Source organism: Channa argus, chromosome 8, assembly GCF_033026475.1.
Source record: "Channa argus isolate prfri chromosome 8, Channa argus male v1.0, whole genome shotgun sequence".
Taxonomy (NCBI): domain Eukaryota; kingdom Metazoa; phylum Chordata; class Actinopteri; order Anabantiformes; family Channidae; genus Channa; species Channa argus.
The window spans coordinates 17,681,314-17,702,976 of record NC_090204.1 but is presented as its reverse complement, the minus strand read 5'-3'; the positions used below and the strand labels follow the sequence as shown (position 1 = coordinate 17,702,976).

Genomic DNA, 21,663 nt, shown 5'->3' with positions numbered 1-21,663 from the left:
CAGTTACTGGTTACTATGTGATGCAGAGCTGATACTTCAGGCCAAATAAGCTTCCAAGTTAGATATAAAACAGAGCCTCCCAGTACCAACGCCATGTCTAACCAGTTCCACTGGCATATACAGTAAATAGCGTGACTGGAGGAAAATACATATCAACAGAAGAAAAACAAAGTACTTCAGCAAAGTCGCTGTCAGATCACAGACTCATTAATTTGATGTGGATGAGTCAATAATGCTGCCATTCGGGAGGTGAAGGACATGACATCTATCACTGTTAAAGCAAAGGGGAGTTTTGATCACCTAATGTTAGCTATTGTAGCTACTGATTCATGACTGTTGGTTTCAGAGTGTTCTCAGCAGACCCATTCATACACTTTGATAGCAGCTGTATTCGTGTGACTATATTAATTTTAAGCCTCATCAGAGGCAGCATTGGACTATGGCTGGGATGAGGCTCCCAATGGTTCCGAATGGACCACAGTGGTGCCTAACTGTTTTGCTTTCTGACCTCTTTGACTGTAAATACATTTTAACCACCAGAAAAAAATACTGCGGTGAAGATACCATATATTTGTCTTGGGCTCTTAATAAAGATTTGATTTTATTTAAGAATAAATGTATACAAATAAGACCCAATTAAAGAAACATATAGACATGTACATACTGATAAACAAAGGGAAAATACATTCAATAAAATACATTTTTTGTTTGTGTTTCACTCACGTGTGTCCTATCTCATGGGCAATAGTAAAAGCAGTCCCCAGACCAATGTCCTCATTAATGCTGCAGCTCCTCTCTGGCTCACACATCCCTCCTACGGGAGCCAGACCTGCCACACAAACACACATTTTCAGTTAAGAAATATAAAATTCATCCATACTGTAATTAACTTACATTTAAGCTTTAGGTTGAAAAGATGACAACAGTATCTCATAAGTTCTATATGTTTTTACAGGTTATTATATTTCAAGAATAAAGTAACAGTAATACCAACGCTTCATCAACTATATTACGGTGCATTTTATACATATTTCCAAAAAAAAAAAAACTTCCAATGATAAAAAACTAAAATCTCACTTGTGCATTACATATTCTGTGTAAAAGGAAAAATAACCTCTTTATGTTTTAGCTTCTGAGCATCAGGGGAGCATCAGAGGCCAGGGGGGAATTAATTCTGTTAATGAGGGTTTTCACAAATATACAAGCACAAACATGTTTGCGTGAGTGTTACCTAAGGTTTCACATGGCTTGTTTTTCTGAATGCAGATGTCGTACCTGTCGCACAGAAAAGAAAATACACCAGGCTGATTGAATTGAATAGGAACTGAAGAAAACGTAATACAGTAGCATTTAATACCATTTGCTTACAGACACACTCAAACATGCTGGCAATGGATGCGTGATGTATTCACTGATGGTGAGGTTCACACACACTTCACACCCATAAACTGTGGACAGACGCTGGACAGCAGTGATAGCGAGCAGATATAGATTTAAAAGAACAATAGCAGGAAATCTTGGACGGTCACTGTGGTGTCATCTGTCTGTTCTGGACAGCATCCGTCCTCTGCCTGACAAATGCTGCTGCAAGACTAAAAGATTCTCACAAAAGCCACCACCACAACTAAACAAACTTATCCACCTTCTTTCGTCTCCTCTAACATGAGCTTTTGGCACATTCTGTTGCAAAGAATCGGGAGGTACTTGTGGCAGCTCTGCTTGGCCTCATCCCATTTAGATGACTGTGAACAAACTGCGGGTGTTCTGTGTGGCTGCACATTCCTCAGACAATAGCATCAGTGTTTTATCCGTTTACTATGCATCTACCAATGTTGTCTGTGTTTTCCTGCAGGACATTCAGCAACACAAAGTGGAGCCTGAGAAATGAAGTGAAAATTTACAGGATTAATGCACCTTTGGTTTGATTTCTGTTTCTTTCTCATTCTCCTTTTTCTCTTGGCTACTTTTTTTTTTAACAAATAAAATCAGTTAATCTGTCATCGTCTCTCACTCCCTCCTCATATCTCTCTTTTTTTCTCCAGATGTTGAACTGGGCAGAGCAGCCCCCGCTATCGTCACACCAGACCGGGAAGACACAGCTCAACTCTTTTGGACTTGGCTTAATGAAAGCCTGTGAGCAGAGGGGCTGGGAATGTAAGAATGCAACTCAGAGGAAACACTGTTTTAACCCTGAAATGTAGAGAAAAAGAGACGTACCCTTATTTAACAACAGTGATCCAGAGATGTTGTAGCAGAATGTTGGCCTGTAGATATAAGCCTATTACAGGGCTGTTTTGATCTTTGGCATTGTGATATAAATGGCAACATTTTATTGTACAAGTCTGAAATGTCCTAATAGTTTCCTGGAAAATATGAAGGAAGAAATTATGTAATTTGGTGCTGTTACAGAGAAAATAGATTCGGTCCAGTTGAGTTCTGTTTAAGCAGGTGCTTATTTCCTGCTCCAGAACTGCTCCATTTAAAGTAAAAAGATATTATCAAATATTCATTTGCTGTATTGTTCGAACTTTAATGCACCATATACCTTGATTTGTATGTCTGCCTGTAGAAAAACATACTCAGCTTACAATAAAACTCAGATATGCCAGGAAAAAGATGCAATAATTATTTGTAGGTGTAATAATTTAACTCTGTGGACATTTTCCATATGATCCAAATTATTTTTCCAGGATGCTTCTTACAAACTTAGAGTCAAATATTACTTTCCTTCTAATAACTGATAAGTAACCATGGGAGCTGTGGAATAATTGGTTCTCATATACTGTAAATCTTTGGAGCAAGAAAACACACCACTTTATTCTTTTAGCCTAATTTACAAAATAGTAATTCTACAAAATGTTTTGACCGTCTGAAAAATATTGATCAGTTGAAGTCCTAACCTGGTTATAAGCACGGCGGTGTCATGGTGAGCGATCCCGTTGTCTGGTATGGCGTTCCCGTAGCTGCTCCGGTGCTGGATGGTTTTCTGCCATTTACAGAAACTGTCCAAAGACTTCCCTGCATGGTGGTTAATCTCAAGTGTTGGCTAGAAGAGAGAAGGGAGAGAAAGATGCAAAGATAAAATTACACATTCAAATGTTTAAAAAAAACAGAATAAAGATTAATACTACTGCAAAGTTGTAAGTTTGCAAATATGTTTAATTTAACACTAGGGTTCATCTAGTGTCAACGAATGAGGTGATACAGATGATAACCAACAATGCAATAATAATTGTGGTTTAGACTTCATGTGTTTCTTCATGACTGTTTCTTGTCATAGTATGTTCCCCTTGTTGTCATGGAAAAACAAGCTCGAAATTTTTAAACATTGAACAAAACATTTCTGGAGATCCGTGGTTTTCACTATCCATCAGCATGGTACACCTGATGTGACCACGTTCATAAAATCTGAACCTGAAGGCTTAAAAAGATAAAATAATAAACAGTCAAAGAAGCTAGAATGGATTAGGGTGAAGGTGCTTTCGAGTATTATGAGCGTGCAGAGAGGAGAAGGAGAGGAGGGAGTGCACTGCTGGCCACAGCTGGCAAGAACTCGCAACCCAGGAATGCATGTGGTGACATAACTAGCAATTGTCTCGTCCCACAGTCCCTCATTTCTGGGCCCACCGCTGGCCTGGTTTTCCGTTTCACGGGCAGCTCACTGTTTTCAGACCTGGAAACCAGCAACAGAACCACTTGCTGAGTCTACTCTCAGTCCAGTCCCGACCTCAACCTCAGTGGTCCATGAAGTTAGAATAACAACACTAATAGAGCACACCACTAATGATCCTAACATTTACCTATTCGCTCTGTCAGATGACAAACACATCTGAGCAGTAAATTAGGGGGATAATTATGAGGCAGTATGAAAAGTAAGAATCAGAAATATTTCCTATTGAAGCAGCTATAGAGGAAACCCCAAAGCCACACTGTAATGCCCCTTTAATTCAACATGATTCATCTGTCAGATCACTAGAAGGTCAACATTACGGAGTCAGCTGCACTGTCTCGCCACTTGCTCTTAAATGAAGGCTAATAAGGTTTTTACTAGGTAGTCAGGGGGCTTAGTCATATCCTGAGCTATGCTGGTAAGGTCATGCTATTTACATGAGCTTAACTGCCTTGTGGTCAGATGTGAATTGTCACATTGTGCCCTTTACGGCCTCTATTCACTCACAGAAACAAGAAGGGTCTGCAATTGCGCAATGGCTCTGTCTCAAATCACCCCCAACTCACTATATAGTGCATTCATAGTATCCCACCATGCAACACAGAAACTTTCAGAAATAGTCACATTTTCTGTCATTATTTGACAGTTTGCAATAAATATGCTGATGAGAATCATGAAATAATGAGACATGGGGGCCAATGACCACATGCTTAGTTAATACATTATCTTGCTGCTAAAGCTTCAAACATAGACACGTATAGCTGAAACTAATAGGACTGTCATTAGTTTTTCTAGTTTTACATCCAAAAACAAGTATTGGCCAATTTAAATGTCTGATGAAAAGTTGCTCATGTTCATGTTCATCCAGAGTGGAACAGGAATGTGTTAACCAACTATCCATTTAACAGCTGATGAGATGTTTCACTCAAAAGCAGAAAAGTCAGCCTTATAGTGGTACTATAGAAAAAAGAAGTATGGGGTCATCAACGATCCATGAATGCATAAATAATATTTCGGTCTAGGTGAACAGTGATGGATCATCTGTCCAAATAACACTGTCATCCATAGAGAAACTGAAAATAATAGTGAGATAACAGCTCAGAGTGAAAAATGTGGAGCCTGATGGTGCTCTCTGTTTCTTAAAATGCAACACAGGTTAGTTAACCTCCTCTGGTAGACAACATATAGAGGCTGATGTGTTTTACTCAAGGACTAAATCTAACTTTTCTACCCTGCGACATATTCAGAGAAATCACTGTTCACAGCAGTAACAATCCTGACACCCACAAAGCAGCTCTGTCCAACATGTACAAAACGCCCCTCATTCCATGACTTTCCCACCTTTCCTCACCCATGTACCACTTCCTCTCCTCCTTATACCTTCATGCCCCTTTTATTACAGGCGCTTTTCACAGGACGCACACTTAGAGTCCACCAGGAAGGGCGGAGGAAAGAACACTTAAGCCAAAACTTAAACACAAACAAGGAGCTCAGAGGACTGGTCACGAAAGAGCTGTGTGCAGTCTAGATAGAACAGTAATGAAGACGAGCACAGGGAAGAGAGGAGAGTGTTATACTATTTATTACAGTTGGCAAACTTGATTTACCTGGTCTTCCATCAGCAGGATGAGCCGTGTCACCACAATATTGACTGCATTCCCCAGGCTAGAATCCTGGAACAGTTTGGCAACCTGACCTCCAGGGAAACAAGAAAAGACCAGTCTTAAAAACAGCTGATACGCCATCGTAAATAAAGACTAAAATAAACTCCAAGAAAAGAAAAGCCAGTGTTAAAAATGGATTCGGAGACCGGGAGCATTGCACTGTCTCCATAAAAATACTGATTTTTCTTTCTTTTTTTTTTTTTTTTAAGTGCTGACCTTTAAATGATGACCCTTGGAAAGTCTGCACAATAGCAAGTGCAAACAGATGTGGGCTAAGTGGTTATCCCTGTCCTGTGCCCATTTTTCATTAAGCTTCGACTTAACAGACTAAGAGTGTTAAAACAGCAGTACAGTCCTCCTACAAGTCACAACGATCACTAAAGACGCCAACGGTAATAAAAAAGACCAGAGCTCAAACCACTACGAACACTGAAGCTGCACTCAGACACTTGTCATTACTGCCGTCTGGTGTAATTTGGCCCACTTTGCTCAACACCACTAAAGACACGCTGTTGGTTGCTGCAATTCTGTTACAATCTAGATGTAACCTGCTTTATAACAATAGCAGCTGACCAAGCCTTCATTAAATACATTCCAAACATGTGTGTCTGGGAGGTTTAAAGTGATTAACGGTGTGTGAAGTGATACGCAGTGACAGAAATAGTGCAGATGATGATATACGATCTAAGCCTGTCTGACTGAAACATATGGCTTCCACAAGGATAAAATAAAAAAACACTTTTACATCTGCACATTTGTGTTTGTTTCTGTCTCCAACCATTATTTATGCAAACAAATAGGGTTAAATCTGATTTATTTCACTTTAGTTGGAGATTAGTTGACAACAATAAGTTCAGGTTTGACTAATCTTAGCACTGGAGAAGCACTCAAATTTATTTTTGTTCTTTTACTCTTTAATCTATCCTAAACAGTTTCTTAGTTGACTGTGACCCCTTTCTTTTGTTTTCCACAATTACAAAGTAAAAGTACCCATACTGTGAAAGCCTAGAAGAACTAAATGATACAAAAACAAAACATGTTTGTCACATGAGCCCGTCTGCTTTATACTATGAAACTTGTGTTTGAAAAACGTTCTCCATTCAATGCAATTATTGCAGTGCATGTACCTCTTTTGTGTTGTGAAACTTACAATATTCATGACGGCCAGGATGTACTGCTCAATGTCCCTGCGACCGTGGTAACCCACCATCATCTTGTCAGCTACCACCAGCGTCTCAACGTAACGCTCGCGGCTAACTGAGCGCTTCAGAGGCAGCTGCCCACGGCCCACGTGATGCGGAGGCGTTTTTAGTGTGCGCTGCCACCACGATGCGCCCTTCATTGGCTTCTCATCTGAGAAGGAGGATCACACACACACACACACACACACACACACACACACATTTCCACCACATGTCTTAAGAAGAAACTCACCAAACACAGCAGTAGCTCAGTTGAAACATTCTCTGAACATTCTGCATTTGCCATAACTGGCCAAGAGATTGATGATGAACATTTAAAACTCTTTCCATGACAATAGAGCAGGATTAAAGCACAGCAAGCTCGATACGCTTAGTAACACAGACATGATTATACTCTATCACAACTGGGAACTCAGGCACAACTGCAAGTGTCTGGGGCAGTTTAATACTCCACTCTGCTGCTACAAATAACACCACAGCATTTCCCCTTCTTACCGATGACTCCACAGGATTGTCCCTTGTACTGATGGCGGAGCGATGACCGCTTGTAAACCACGTGGGGGCGCCCCTCTGCTCTCTCCCCCCTCTCTGCACTTGTCTGGTTATCTGGTGAGACAAGGGGCTCAATCAGGTACTCCTCCCCCCCTGCAACAATCACCCCCTGCTGCAGAGAGACAGATTTGCAGAACAGAATGAGGTAGAATAGATTAGAACTTCGCCTGGACAACTGCAATTATCATACAAATCTCTCAGACTTTACAGAACAAGCCAGTCCAAATGTGCAAACATGAACATTAACACATATCAGTGCCCAAAAGAAACTTCTCATTTTTGTCTACTCCACAGAGGGATTCCTGAATCGCGGGAAACAGGAAACAATCTGTCTTTCGATCGAGGTTATGGATGGACCAATCTAACTTTTAATCTTTCAATAATGAGTCTGATTGCCAATACCATCAACGACTACCATTGTACTGTAATACCAGTGCTCTCTATTTTCTTAGCTGATTGGAGCTTATTAAATGTAAGGTAACATAAGGCCAGAGATTCTTGTGGCGCTAAAAACAGTGAGTGAAAGAAAATAACTTACAGCTGAAACACCGAGTTGTATTTAGTTTTTTTACAATTTTCATTTTTCTCTTTTATTCTCGCATTTTTCATAATGAAGAAACATGTCACCCAGAGTTATGGACAGATCATGACCGAATGAGTCCCTAGGAACAGACAAGTATCAGCCCCCACGAGTATTCTCTCAGAAGAAGATCCCCAGACTAAAAGAGACAAAAATCAACCACAAACCACGCAGCAATGTTATTTGGGGTCGTTTTGAGTGTCCTTCGTGTAACTTTGTAATTGAAAACATTTTTACTCATTCTGGAAGTATTTTGAATCTTTTTGTCACCTTGGGCCCCTGTGCCTGTGCCCAGGAGGCCTATTCAGTAATCTGTCCATGCAGAGCAATTCAATGTGGCTCACCGATAAGTTATGAAAAACAATAAATTTCTATTGTACAGACAAAAAATTTAACCAGGTTCTGAGAATTTTCACTGTCAGTTTTAGGCTCTGTATAGTATGCACTGACAATAACACATGTGAAGAAAACCACTAACTTTATTCTTTATACTGCCAAATATTCACTTTTGTTTGTTGTATGATGATAAAAGTTAAATTAAGAGTTATTACAAATGGCATCTACAAAAACTTTGGTGTGAAATAAGTTAATCTTGTTGCAATTACATTGTATTACAATGGGGTACATGGCATTATTAGGTTTGAATTTAGGATTCATCTTCATCTCAGACCCTCCAACAACTGTTCAGTGAAGACATTACATTATTTTGGTATTTGAAAACAGTTTCATATTGGAGATACAAGCCTAATGTTCTCATTGCACTGCACTGTATTTCCAGTGTCCCACTCTAAGACGGTCTCTCTCAAAGAATCCAATGACAGCAAACTGTGGAACCATCCGAGAAGAGGATCTGGACTGAACAAACCAGACAGAACAAACACGCGCACACACAAGGACAAACACACATGAGCGCATGAAAGAGTGAATGAGAGCGAGAAAAATGAGATAGTGGGACCAGGAGCGATACACTAACACTTCCTTTGATTCTGCTCAGTGTCTCTATCCACTCAACTCACTGCGGCAGCTTTCATATCGCCTTTAATCTTCTAATAAAATTAGTGATGCGCCTCTGCACACACAGCCCGGTCGCTAGTGAATGTGCTCATGCTGGTTCGAACAACAGCAATTACGTGTGGTGCTTATTAACGCTTTCTGAATACATCTATTCCTCAGCTGTGCAAACAAATGGGCCCGGCAGTTTGGAAAGAGAGGATACACAGATACACAGTGCTGTGAATGCAAGGAAAGGATGCATCACACTTCAAAAGATCCAGTCAAAGGATTTAGACAGATGCCAGCCCTCTATTATGGTGTGCAGAGGTTCAGGGAGGTAAACAGGACTGATGCAGTACAAACAGTAAACTCATCCACGTGAGAATCACAAAACAGTTTTACATCATTCTTAATTAGAGCATAGTGGAGCATAGCAAAGAAGAGCGTAGGTAGAAAAGCATAGCAGGGCAGGGCTGGGGGGAGTAGAGGGCGTTGACTCTGAGTCTCATGCTAGTACTAGCACTAAATTGCATACTAAAGATTAATGAATATAACATCAGGGTTTTTTTGACTGTACAAACAAACAACAAACAAATAAAACAGACGATAATGACAGGACAATGGAATTAGAGAATATAGTGAGTAGAAGGTCTGGAACAGGTAGGTTTTGAGTCCGGATTTGTAGACCGGAAGAGATTCAATGTTTCTAATGGCCAGTGGGAGTTAGTTCCAGAGTGCAGGAGCAGAGTGGCTGAAAGCTCTTCTGCGGAGAGCAGGGGGCACAGTGAGTTGGGTGGAAGTTTTGACAGACCGGGAGGCAATGTGGTGTAGATCAGACAGATATGAGGGGGCAAGGTTGTGAATCGCCTTGAAGGTGTACAGGAGGATTTTGAATTCTATTCTGTAGTCAACCAGGAGCCAGGGAAGTTTCTGTAGGACAGAGATGACGTGATGAAGTGAGGACGTTTTGGTGATAGTGCGGGCAGCTTGGTTTTGGACCAGTTAGCAGTCTTACATTCACCTTGAGATGTCTATCATCCATCCAGTCTTTTAAAAGACTGAAAGCTTAGTCTTCCACAACAGATGCATCTTGAAATGATTATTAAAAGCTTGTGCATAGCATTGCTGGGTCCACATTAGCTGCACTGAATGTGTCACTACATACTGCAGCATCGCTTTTCCACTTCTGGCCAATTAACTATTAGAATAAAAATCCTATGTGAGAAACGAAACAAAGTTCCTCTCTTGGGTTAACTCCTTCCTTTAATATTAGGATTACACCTAAGTGAACTGTAAGTCTTGGTCATTGCAAGTGTTTTGGGCCACACTGACTGATTTGCTATAGCAGGACTTATATCTCTAATTTGATTTACATTTGGATGCTTGGATCCACAACTTAGTTGTTGCTTCCTACCTCCCTCAGTGTATTAGATTAGAAGGGATGTTTCAGTCTTACCAGGCCATTACAGTTGCTCAGCGCCACTTTGCTAGAGTGCGGCTGGTCTTGGAGGTGTCCAACGTAGTGGCAGTGGGGAGAGTAAGGCTGACTCCAGGCTAATCGACCCCTCTTCCAGTACTCCACCCTGAACTGCTGGGATAACAGGCCTCCCTGCAGCGTCAGGTTCAGCAGGAAGTTGTTACGAGATGTGGAGAGCTGGTAGAAAAGCTTGGAGGAAAAAGGGAAATTTAGTCAGAATGTATCAGAGAGTAGTTTAAAGTTGTATATAGACAAGTATGTGTAAGACAAGAAGAGAGAAAAGAATGACATTTTCAACAGTGTAATACCGAGTCTGGCAGCCTGTCTTCAGTGCTGCGTCTTCTCCTGTTGGGCTGAGGTGTTTCTGCATCCAATGTCTCCCCATTAGGTTGTACACGTACTGGGATGGCAATCTCATACTGGCCTAGACTGGACAGGAAGGCAGCTACAGAGGGAAAGAAATACAATGCCAATTTAACTTAAATAAAAATAAAATTAATCTTAATCTGATTGACTCCGATCAAAAAAAGATGAGGCTCTGGGAGTTGCTTATTTTGAATAATGCTATTAAGGCTTTTATTAGGCGGGTAACCCAAGTACCCCCTCCATAAGGCAAAGGGATGTTGCCATGGTTTCCCTGAAACTTTATACTGTACTTCCTGTCTATCCCAGTCTGTGCCAGGGCCTGGTGGAGATTTATCGTCCAAACACACACACAGCTCCAAACAACCATCATCAGCTAACGAACAGGGAAAGGTCCCCAGTTTTCATCAAACCTTAGGCCCATTCCCACACAGAGTAAATACCTAGAGATCAGAGTTCCCTGGTACAGACTTGGAGAGCTCTGTACTGGGAAATACTTCTCTGTAAGCATTGAATAGGTCTGGCTTGAATAAACAGCAAGCACAATTAAAAATGCTGCCTTCACATGAAACTCGTGAGGCTGTACTATATTTTACATGGGAGGTTTAGAACAAAATATGCCCAGTGTTCAAGTGGTTTAAGCCATGAGAATAAAAATGGATGGTGCTTTATTTCTTCTTCTAAAGTGGTGAAATGAGTCAGCGATCTTTTGTATTTTAATGCTTGTTTTTAACAACAGCCTAAAAAATGTACTATAATGAAATGGAAAGGGAAGCATGGTGGTGGAGTGGTTAGTGCCGCCACTTTACAGCTAGAAGGTCCCCGGTTTGAAACGGCCTGCCAGCTGCAGCCTCTCTCTATGGTTTTTGCATGTTCTCTCCGTGCTTGTGTGTTAGGTTAACTGGTGACTCTAAACTGTCTGTAGGTGTGATTGAGAGTCTGAATGATCAGTCTCCATGTGTGACCCTGTAATAGACTGGCAACCTGTCGGGGGTGGGCCTATGATAGCTGGGATATCCTCCAGTCTCCGTGACTTTAAACAAGAAAAGCGGTTTGGGTAATGGACAGACGGACGGGTAATGTAAGACAAGAGAAGGCAGCAAATTGTCATGGGGTAACATCCGATGTTTGCTGTGTTTCTTTGAGCGATAACATAAAGGTTGTTCCTGCCTTTCTTAATCACACTACCTACACATAACATGCAAACCTGTGACCAATCCCTTCATGTGTTGCATGTTAGCCACAACCTTTCTAACAGATTGTATATTTTGCTATCTTGCCACAGCTTTCCAATCATTTTCTGTCTTGATTTTGTCATGTGACATTAGAAACAAAAACAGATGTAAACACTAAAATGAATAATGACAAAAATCATGTTGGCTTACTGTAACATTAACATGGCTCACAGAGACATAATTAAGACCCCGTTAATGTCGAATTCAAAAGGCACACTGGAAAGCACAAACACCCATTAACTCTATTCCTCAAACTTTCCAAAAAAGCATCACCTTTTCATGAGCTCTGAGCTGTTTCCCACAAAGCATCCATCATGCTCTCACAAACTGATTACTTATCGGGTAGTTGGTCTTACCATTACTTTTGAAGTACAGGAAAAGCTCCTGGAGAGAAAATGAAGGTAGGGTGTTAATAAAGTAGATATAACTAACCTCCATGGAAGAAATGATTGGGACCTCACAGAATTAACTGTACAATAATGAAAACCAGAAAACAAATTAAGAGTACATTTTGAACAAAGATTTTGAGCGGAAGTGCTTTTAAAGGCCAATTAAGACTTGCCACAGGATTTCCAAATAGTTCCTCTTGTTCCCACAAAAAACAGACCAGCAGCATTTATCTTCTTGTTTATAGAATGAATCCATAAAAACTTGGTATGTGGACTATTGTTAATCACCTTTAGATGTGTACAGCTTATCAGAGTTACTGTTACATGCAGGGTTCTTGTTATTTTCACATCTCATTATGTTGCATCAGAGTAAAAATACAAACTATTCCTGCACTGCCTTCTCTAGACAATCCTTAGAGTATAAACTTATACACATTCACTTTTACCTCATAAATGGTAGCAAATGGAGACCACAGCAGCCCTGCAGAAGCCAAGAGTGTCAAAAAATGTCCTTCAGTTGATTTGACATCAAAGCAAAAAACTAATTTAAAAGGAGACACTCCCTGACCAGGGTCACATACAGGAGCTGATAACTACACCCACCGCCCATGAGCAGGGCATCACCCTGGTTCTGTTATCATCAAATAAAAATAGCAGACGGAAATATTCTGGATGGAAAAGTGTCCCTCCCTACATCCCAGGCACACCTCCATGGCACCTCAGATGTTACCTCAAGCTGGCTTTGTTAATCAGTCTGCCCATGCCTTCCCCGCTCTTCTCCGGTTTGCAGTCTGGGTGGCACACACAAATAAATATACTTACTATATGGTACTACAAAGTAATTGGACAAAGAAATGTGTGTCTATTGGTTCAAGAGTATGGTTTCTCTTAGTTCTTAAAAAAAATTATCACATATTTCCCTTTTCATAATGTTTATAACTAAAGGAGAGTTATTCTGGAAGAAACAAACTGCTACAAACATCGTAACTTTGCATATATACTCACTGGCCACTTTTTTAGGTACACCTGTCAATTATAAACAGAGAGTAAAATTATTACCTTTCTGACAGTTTGTGTACTATTTAAACAGTATTGTTCTTCCAATTCCAGAAGTCAGGACTCTTTTCAAATTAGTGAATAGACTCCCTCATGCTCCTGTGAATGAATGGGAGCAAATGCCTGCAGGGAGCTCACAAAATTCAAAAGTCAAAAGCCTTCACAGAAGAGTAGAGGCTGTTACTGTTACTGCCCATGGTTTGCATTGAGATGTTCAGCAACAACATACGGTATGGGGTAATGCGTTTCCATTCCCATTCCATTCTTGGGATGTAAACTGACCACTGGGCCACTAAAGGAGCCTGATGTGCACTCCGAGTCTGTCCATCTGTCCATCCACCCAGTCACGACAGAAATGAGAAACACCAAGTTGCCCTGTCTTTCACTTTCTATTACTTAACAATATTAAATCACCTAAAGCCATGTCCAGAATCACCTACTTAACTTGCAGGTTCTGTTCAAAGTAGCAAAAGAAAAATTTAGTGCTAAAAAAAAAAAAAAACAACACTCAAGAGCAGGCCCAGAGTCAAGTACAAGTATTGAAAAAAAACATTTTATTACAAAGATTTTTCTCTAATTTGTAACTGTATTTAATGCCACACTCTGACACAGTAACGATGTAGTATGCTGAAGACAGCACAGACCAAGATAATAATAATTGGATCCTACCAAACAACATCTTGAGAAGAGTCTCTATCCCCCCCTGGTCCAACATTCACTCTCCTTTAAGGTCTAATTTGGTCTCTATCAACCTAAAATGAAAATATGGCTCTTTAGCATCTGTAGTAATGTTAATCAGCTCAATACCGCTGTGTTCTGCAGTTGGGTTGATAATTTCTTTGTAGATTGGTTATTACAACACACTTCTTTATCATTAGACATAGTCATCAATTTTACTTTAATATTAAAAAAAATTAAAATTAAAATATTGATTGGTGCAGATTTAAAAGCTGAACTGCTGGTACAAATTATTCATAACTGAGGTTTTGAGCCATATCAGACTTTTAAGGGTGTATGGGGGCAGCTGTGGCCCCTTTTGGTAAAGGCAGTCGTCCACAGAACACAAGGTCAGTGGTTCGGTCCTGCCGGCTATATGTCGAGGTGTCTATGGGCAAGACACTGGACCCCTAAAAGCCCTTTCCCATCCCCAGCTGTGCCGGTTCAAGTACCCAGTAGAAATTGGGGAGGGCTGTGTCAGGGAGGGCTTCCGGCAAAAAAACTGCGCCTAATCAACATGCGGACAATGATCCGCTGTTGCGACCCTGAACTCACGGGACGAACCAAAAAGGAATACTACAGACTTTTAAGGGTGTGGTCTTTAAAGGAAGCAGTGTGGCCGACTATTAGAGACAGATGGTTCTGAGGGGTCAGAGTTTAGGTTTAGGAGAAACACAATCACATCCTTATTGTGGGTGATGAGATATGGACACTCAGGGAATTTATGGGGACTTCAGTCACTTCAGCCTCAGTGTGTATGCAAAAGTGAGCAAGAGTCTCTGTGGTGAGAGGTGGGGGGAGGAGGCATGTGGCTGTACCACAGCAACATAATTTGTGAAGGCAGAGTTTTCGTGGAGTACAGCATTGTGCCACAGTCAGTCAGACCTGAAACATTTTCTTCGTCTTATTACACCCAACATTTTCTCATCTCAACACTGTGTTAATAATAAGAAAACAAAACAATAAAATAATGATGGAACATATGGTGATCCTAAAATAAAATTAAACTCTAATCCCACACTCAAATAAAAAAGGTACTAGTTGTAAATGTCTAGACATGGGTAGCATTAAGAAGGTATTTTTACTTATCAAAATGACAGCATATTTCAGTCTGGGCACCTCAACTACAACATACATGAAAGTGCTGTTGCTCACAAAGACTGAAAAAAATTAAAGCAGCCCACAGTTTAGAGGCAGGGTTACAAACAATAAACCAATGATGTTTCCCACTACTTGCAGAGAGCTCAAATACTGAGCTTCCTGCTGTTAAAGTTGTTTAATTCAAGCTGAGATCAATGAAATTGTTTTCACACTCAAAAGTTCAACCTGTGTTATGTAACCTGGCTTTAGACCTGCTACTTATGCCTGCAACAAAAGGGTGAACACATGTTTCTATGATAACAATAGGATTACTGTACAGCAACTATACAAATAGGATTACTTTTTAGTGGGTATGGTGTTTATGTCTCACCCTCTTTCACCCTCTCACCCTCAGACCTCTCAAATGTGAGTATTTGTAGCTTTTCATGGTCTTGAATTACAGCAAATGAAATAATTTGGGATTTTGGACTGTTGGTTAGACAAAAGACATTTCAGGATGTTGTGGCGGTAGTGTCTTTCACTATTTTATTTATTGACCAAATGATTAACGATGGAGTTGACCAGCTGATAAATCATTAATAAAGACATTAATGAAGACATTAATAAAGACTTGTGGCAACTCACCTTGTGACTGAGCAAACTCAGCTCTGTGACCTCCGGCGACCTCTGTGGCAGCCATGATGACGATGACAGTGCAGACCAGACCGGTCCTCCAAAGCGTTTCCATGGTTACTACAGTAGTTGCCATAGTAACAGAATTCAGTGCAGTGGTTCCCGGGCGTCTGTCCCAACATTTCTCCTGCCCTCTCAGATGCCCTGTCGCCTAGCAGTGGGACAGCTCGATGCTCTGTTGGGCCATGGCTGCAGGGAGAGCTGACAGGTCAGACAGACATTGCAGCATCTGCAGTGTAGCAATCAGCGAGTGGTGGTGAGTCCTGGACAAGTCCTCATAGAAGTAGAAAAGGCCCAGGTGGCTTTCCCAAGGAACTTAGAAGCAATGGTGGGTTTTGGCTGCTCTCTGTAGCCCTGCAGAAGAGAAACTGTTCAGTGCCCACAAGAGCAAAGTCAGGAGTGAAAGGGAGGGGAGAGCCAGATTTAGGCTCAAAGAGGAGGGCAGAACATAGTGGAACACAGACAGAGAGAGCATGAGATCCCACTGACCCATGTAGTCACAGTCTAAGAACAAGACAAACCTTCCCAGTTCATTTTCAGCATTCAGTGTGGGACCGCCCAGTCCCACATTGTTCCCTCAGCTAATCAATCTTGGCTTTGGCAAAGGGCAAACACCCTTTGATGACCAGAGACAACAGCAGGTCCCAACCTGGGGGACCTGAGGCCCCTGTTCTTTAAAAGGTGCCTGCCCACCGGAAAGACTTCAAACACAGCACAAAGGAAGCCATTGATCTTGTAAAAAGCTGTACTTACTGCCCAAACACGGCTTGAAGTGGGTATTATGTCAGAGGCTCTGGGGGTAAAATGAGCCAATTTAAGAGCAGCAGCAGGTTGCCATCACTGTTCGGCTGGATGACTGTAGTGGTTCAGTGTATGGCTGAGTGACTCGCTGGCTGGCTGCCTAACTGTGCAGCCTATTAATTGCCCGGAGTCCTGGCTAGCAGACCGGTATGGTATCAGTGTCTATATGAAGCGTGTTTACATCTGAGACAAAGACAAGAGTGCTGTAACATTTAGCGGTTGATACTGATACAAATATTTAGACCTTTTTGGAAAAAATACACAAATGATATACTGACTGAAAACATATACACAATTTACAAATAAACAATTTCATTAGAGATCCTTGATGTTATGTAACAGTGACACATTTCTGCACCGTGATTTCATAATACATTACTTACACATACACAGATTTTCAGAGCTATTATTGGTTGACACATGTTGTTGGTTCATCAGTTCATCAGTCTAGCTGCAGAAATACTGATAACAACTACTTCAAAAACAAAGATGCAAAGTGTAAAGCAGCAAAATAAGGAACAAAAAGGTCAGTCAAGTCCACAAGGTGAAGATCAAAGTGGTAATTAAAACCAATAACACAGTCCAAATTCTGAAGAGCAGAATAAAGTATGTTAATACTCTGGAATAACTTTTGCAGACCTGCAGATGAAACAAATGACTGAATATTGGTTTAAATGTCTCAGGTAAAACAAACAGGAATCCAATCGTCAAGCTGACACAAAGAGTCAAAAACTACACCTAAACTATAGGGCTTGTTAGACAATATAAGTGCAACTCTCAGTTTCCAATGTATCCGATACCCCACGCTAACACATAGTAGTCCTACAATAATTTCTACATTTAAGAAGATTCTAATGTAAAGAAACACGTTTGTCTAATGCAAATTCATTGTACAGTGAATTAACAACACACAAAAGTTTCACGAAATACGGCAGAATTAAAAGGTAAGAACATGTTTAGTTTCTACAGTAGCTCTTACTTTCACCTGGGATAATATTGGGTCCCAATGAGCAGATGTTCATCACACATTGTTGAGTCTCGTTTTCATTTTCCAGACTTCTAATTAAACTGTCCTTTGCTACAAATAAACCCCAAGTTCCTTTTAAATTGAGAAGTATTCAGTTTGAGACCAACATAGAGCAAGCCTGCTGTCCAAAAACAATGGAAAATGACTTCCTCAGACTTGCAGTACCCATTTAAAGACAGACCTGAGCCAAGATCAGGAGTCACATTATTTTCATGGGTGCCCTTCTCTTTGACTCGGGTTTCCTGGCTTTGCATTGCAGTGTCAGCTAAAACCCAACCCTTGCTATCCTCCAGCAAAGTCTGCCCACCCAGTTCACTCATGTCCCTCTCTCCCACTTCCCCCCACCCCCCTCTCCTCTCCTCCATCCCTCCCTGAGAGCCGTCTGGGGAGAGAAGACTGAGCTGGAGACGCCACACTGGCCCAGATGGCTGGCGGCTAACCAACTGCAGCCAAAGGTAATCGGAAGCAGATGGGAAACCTTTTTGTGACGAGAGCAGGGGGAACAAGTTGCCTCCTGAAGAGATGGAAAAGGAGGAAAGAAAAATGAATGCAAAGCCCAAAGGGGAATGAAAGAGAGACAGCAAGAGTGTAAGCTGCTCGAGCCAGCTGGGAGAGCCATTCTTGAGTGTTAATACCATGAACTGAGTGCAGAGGAATGAGTTGAAAAGAGCCCTAATGCGTCTCTTGTTAATTTCAAACAGCATCAGTAACAGTATTGTACCCCAATATTATAGGTACAGTAAAAGGTGAACTTGCTTAAAAACACTATGGGGTCTTTGTACTGTTGCAGCTTCCCTCATACGTGGAACAACTGAAAGTCTTTCTCTCTTCCCCTCCCTTAGGCTTTCTCGCAGTCATTTCCTGCACGAGCCAAACTCCCCTCCATTTTCATTAATTCTTCTTCTCCCGCTCTCGATTTATTGTAGGGTTATTAAACTTGCAGCTTGATATCAAGTGCTTTTCATTACGGCTAACTCTCCCCTTGTTTATTTGAACAAGAGAACGAGGGAAAGACTGCACCCCCTCAATGCCGTCCCTCTGTGCCTTTTAAGTAAAGCTGCTTAATAAGATTTGTGGACGGCCTTCAAAAGAGCCCCACAACAACATGCATGCACTGCCTTCTTGGTAAATTATTGCTCCATTACACCTCACAGAAAAGCAACACAATTAGGAGCAAGCAGTCTCGTCGAGGTGTTGGTGTCGTACATCTTCCCCACTCTGTTGTGCAAAACTTTCCCTCTGGGCTGTATCACTTTTGTGATATAAAAAAAAAAAAAAAACACGGTTGTCAGCAGGCCAGGCGAATGCATACGCTGACTCTCTGCTCAGTGTTTTGCTTGGATGGGCCGTGGAATATCGAGTATATATGGCTCCAATCACAGCCATGAGGGAAAGTGGCCGGAGCTGCAGACAGTCCACACAATTTCCAACTCAATCACAATTTGCAAAGGAGAACAGAAGGAGGGGAGAAGAAAAGGGTCGTTGTTATAACAAGAGAGGGAAGTTGGACGGCTTGGAATAATTAAGAGGGAGTATAAGGGTGGGCCAAATTCGCAATATAATCAAGCCAGTGGACCCAGAAGTGATTTGACACGTCTTTTTTTCATCTTGTCGTCTAGTCAGGAGCACTGACTGGTGCTTTTCATGTGGTGTAAAGGATGTACATGTTTTTTTTTTTTCCTTTTAAAGACTATGCTGTCCTTGTCTCTAACTGTTGCCAGGGTGAGTGGAGCTATCCGAAAACTAGCACACTAATCAAAGCCATATGACCGGCTCAAAGTAAAGTCTGTGTGAAGCGAACAGATGCTAAGTGTCCCTCAGCTTAGCTTCAAGTCTAGCACTCCCCCACACTCGCGCTCTCTCTACTTTGATTAGGGAGTAGCTCATGAATCAGCTTTAGGTTCGGTTTATTAGTTTAGCTTCTCTTAGTTCTCTTCTAATAAGGCCATCAGGTTCATGAGGGTCCATATGATGAATGGCACAAGTCAGATGCAGCAGTTCAGTCTGCTTCAGCACCAACTGCTCCCTCAATGGAAGCAAAATTCCCACAGAACTCCACACAAAACCCTCCCACACAGGTGGTAGAATTAGTACAAAAACCTGGGAGATACATCTCAGACTAAACTCTCAGTCTAGTACAGAGACAGAGAAAAGAGAATGGCAGGCATTCCTGTCTCAATTTTCCCCAAATAAACAGTGTGCAGATGAAAAGTGGGAACATAAACAGGCCAGAGAACCTCGGATGTACTCCCCTAACACTGAAAATGTGCCTCTCAAGTCTGAAACAATATTTAGTGAGAGAGAGAGCGAGAGAGAAAGCGCGCGACAGAGAGCGCGCGAGAGAGAGCGCGCGACAGAGAGCGAGAGAGAGAGCGCGCTGACTCGGCATGAAGTGAGTCAGCCAGTGGCGCAGGGAACAGAGCACAGATGTAGTGGAAGCTTTTCTCTTTCTGTCTTCCATCAGATTCATTTCTGTGCTGTTTTTATCTGCTTTGGAGTTGCCAACAGCCCAAAATAACATAGTATCACATAAGCCAAAGAAAAAAAAGAAAAAAATTAAATACTCACATCTCAGAAGCTGACATTTTTTGCTTAAAAAAATGATAATATCAAACAAATTTGTAACTTAAGTGATTATTTCTGTGGGAGTCCACTTTGCATCTCACTTTGATCACAATTACGACACAGATGACTGATGAACTGTGCGGGAAAGTTGTCCAAGAGTGTGGTTTTAGGAAAATGTGTAGAGTGTTAGGAATGCTTCAAATATGATCTGGTGTTTTGTGTCACATCATTATTGACCTCTTCAGTCCATCTGGTTTAAAAACAGTTGCAAGCTTCAGTGTTTCAGGAGTAAGTTATCAGCATTTATTTACTCAGAGATGTAAACTTTTATGAGACTACTGGGGTCAGATCAGTACCTGCCAAGTCTGATGATACACTACGTTTTGGTATCAGTATTGGTAGAAAAAAGTTGTTTCAGTGCATCTTTGCATGTGTTTGGTTGACAGTCAAAATACAAATGAGAAACTAAATTCAAACAACAGTCTAGTTTATTCTTGTTATTTGAAAAAAAAAGTAAATTTCACTAATGCAAGACATAAACCCACAGATTTCTGCAAGGTCATCACACAAAATGACTCATATACTGTGTGATGTATGTTAAGTGAGGGACCACACAATTTTATTTATTTTTTTGTCCTTTCAGCTTATCCTGGGAGTTCAGGGTCACCACAGCGGATCATTTTGTCCACATGTTGATTTGGCACAGTTTTTACGCCGGATGCCGTTCCTGACACAACCCTCCCCAACTTCTACCGGGCTGGGGACTGGCGCTGTGGTGCTGGAGATGAGGATGGGCTGTCACGGGTCCAGTGTCTTGCCCAGGGTCACTTTGACATGTGGTTGGGAAGAGCGGGGCACAAACCTCTGACCCTCTGACCCTATGGTCAGTAGGCAGCTACTCTACCAACTGAGCAACTGCTGCCCCTAAGTGAGTGAAGGACCACTCATATCTATCCACATTTACAGAATCTCTCCTTTTCTATAAGATTCTACACATATTCAAACATTTAATTGTAGTATATCGTTTTTTTGACACAGTGCCACCTGTGACTCATGTACCTAATGTTTCCAGTCATTCATATCATTCCTTTACCGGTCTGCACGCACACACCACCATCAGTACCACAATCGCAGCCTTAACAGGGGCAAAGCTAACAGTTAGAACCCGAACTCACCCACAGACGTAATGGGGAAATACTACACAATACCACAACATTAAGTCTATAGAGACTGATGAAAATAATCCAGAAAAAAATAAATAAATAAAGGCGACAATCAAAGTCTTTGCAGAAATATATTCTGCAGAGACTAAATACACTATGTTTGCAGGGCTGTTGACATGTTGTCATGATAGTTTTCTTGCAGAGTTGTGCATGGAAATGCAGAAAGTGCGGCCGGGACCTACCTTACCGTGTCCCCTCTTGCAGAAGTTTCCGCTGTGTGTCTGTCCTCTGTCCTCGGCAGCGGAGCAGGCAGGAGGCGGCGCCGGTGAATGAGGAGACTCAACTTCTTCCACTTGGAAAATTAGAGAGCTGATCTTTGGAGTCAAGTTACCCACAGTACAAAAATTAAACTTCCGGCTAGTGTGTTCAAAATAAA

General features: G+C 41.4%; 1 protein-coding gene across 3 annotated transcripts in view; it reads right to left on the bottom strand.

Moving 5' to 3' along the window:
- Positions 1-21,594, bottom strand: part of adamts10 (ADAM metallopeptidase with thrombospondin type 1 motif, 10) — a 46,916-nt gene extending 25,322 nt beyond the window's left edge. For 2 of the 3 annotated variants that reach the window (XM_067513958.1, XM_067513960.1), the window contains exons 1-10: positions 21,470-21,594; positions 15,624-16,025; positions 10,447-10,583; positions 10,118-10,327; positions 7,032-7,200; positions 6,485-6,687; positions 5,278-5,361; positions 2,901-3,046; positions 1,232-1,275; positions 724-829 (exon numbers count right to left, since the gene is read on the bottom strand). In XM_067513958.1, the coding sequence (XP_067370059.1) occupies positions 724-829; positions 1,232-1,275; positions 2,901-3,046; positions 5,278-5,361; positions 6,485-6,687; positions 7,032-7,200; positions 10,118-10,327; positions 10,447-10,583; positions 15,624-15,747 (1,223 nt within the window). In that variant the 5' untranslated portion in view covers positions 15,748-16,025; positions 21,470-21,594. The remainder of the gene's footprint in view (positions 1-723; positions 830-1,231; positions 1,276-2,900; positions 3,047-5,277; positions 5,362-6,484; positions 6,688-7,031; positions 7,201-10,117; positions 10,328-10,446; positions 10,584-15,623; positions 16,026-21,469) is intronic. The other variant, XM_067513959.1, reaches the window with a different exon arrangement.
- Between the last annotated feature and the right edge of the window lie 69 nt (positions 21,595-21,663).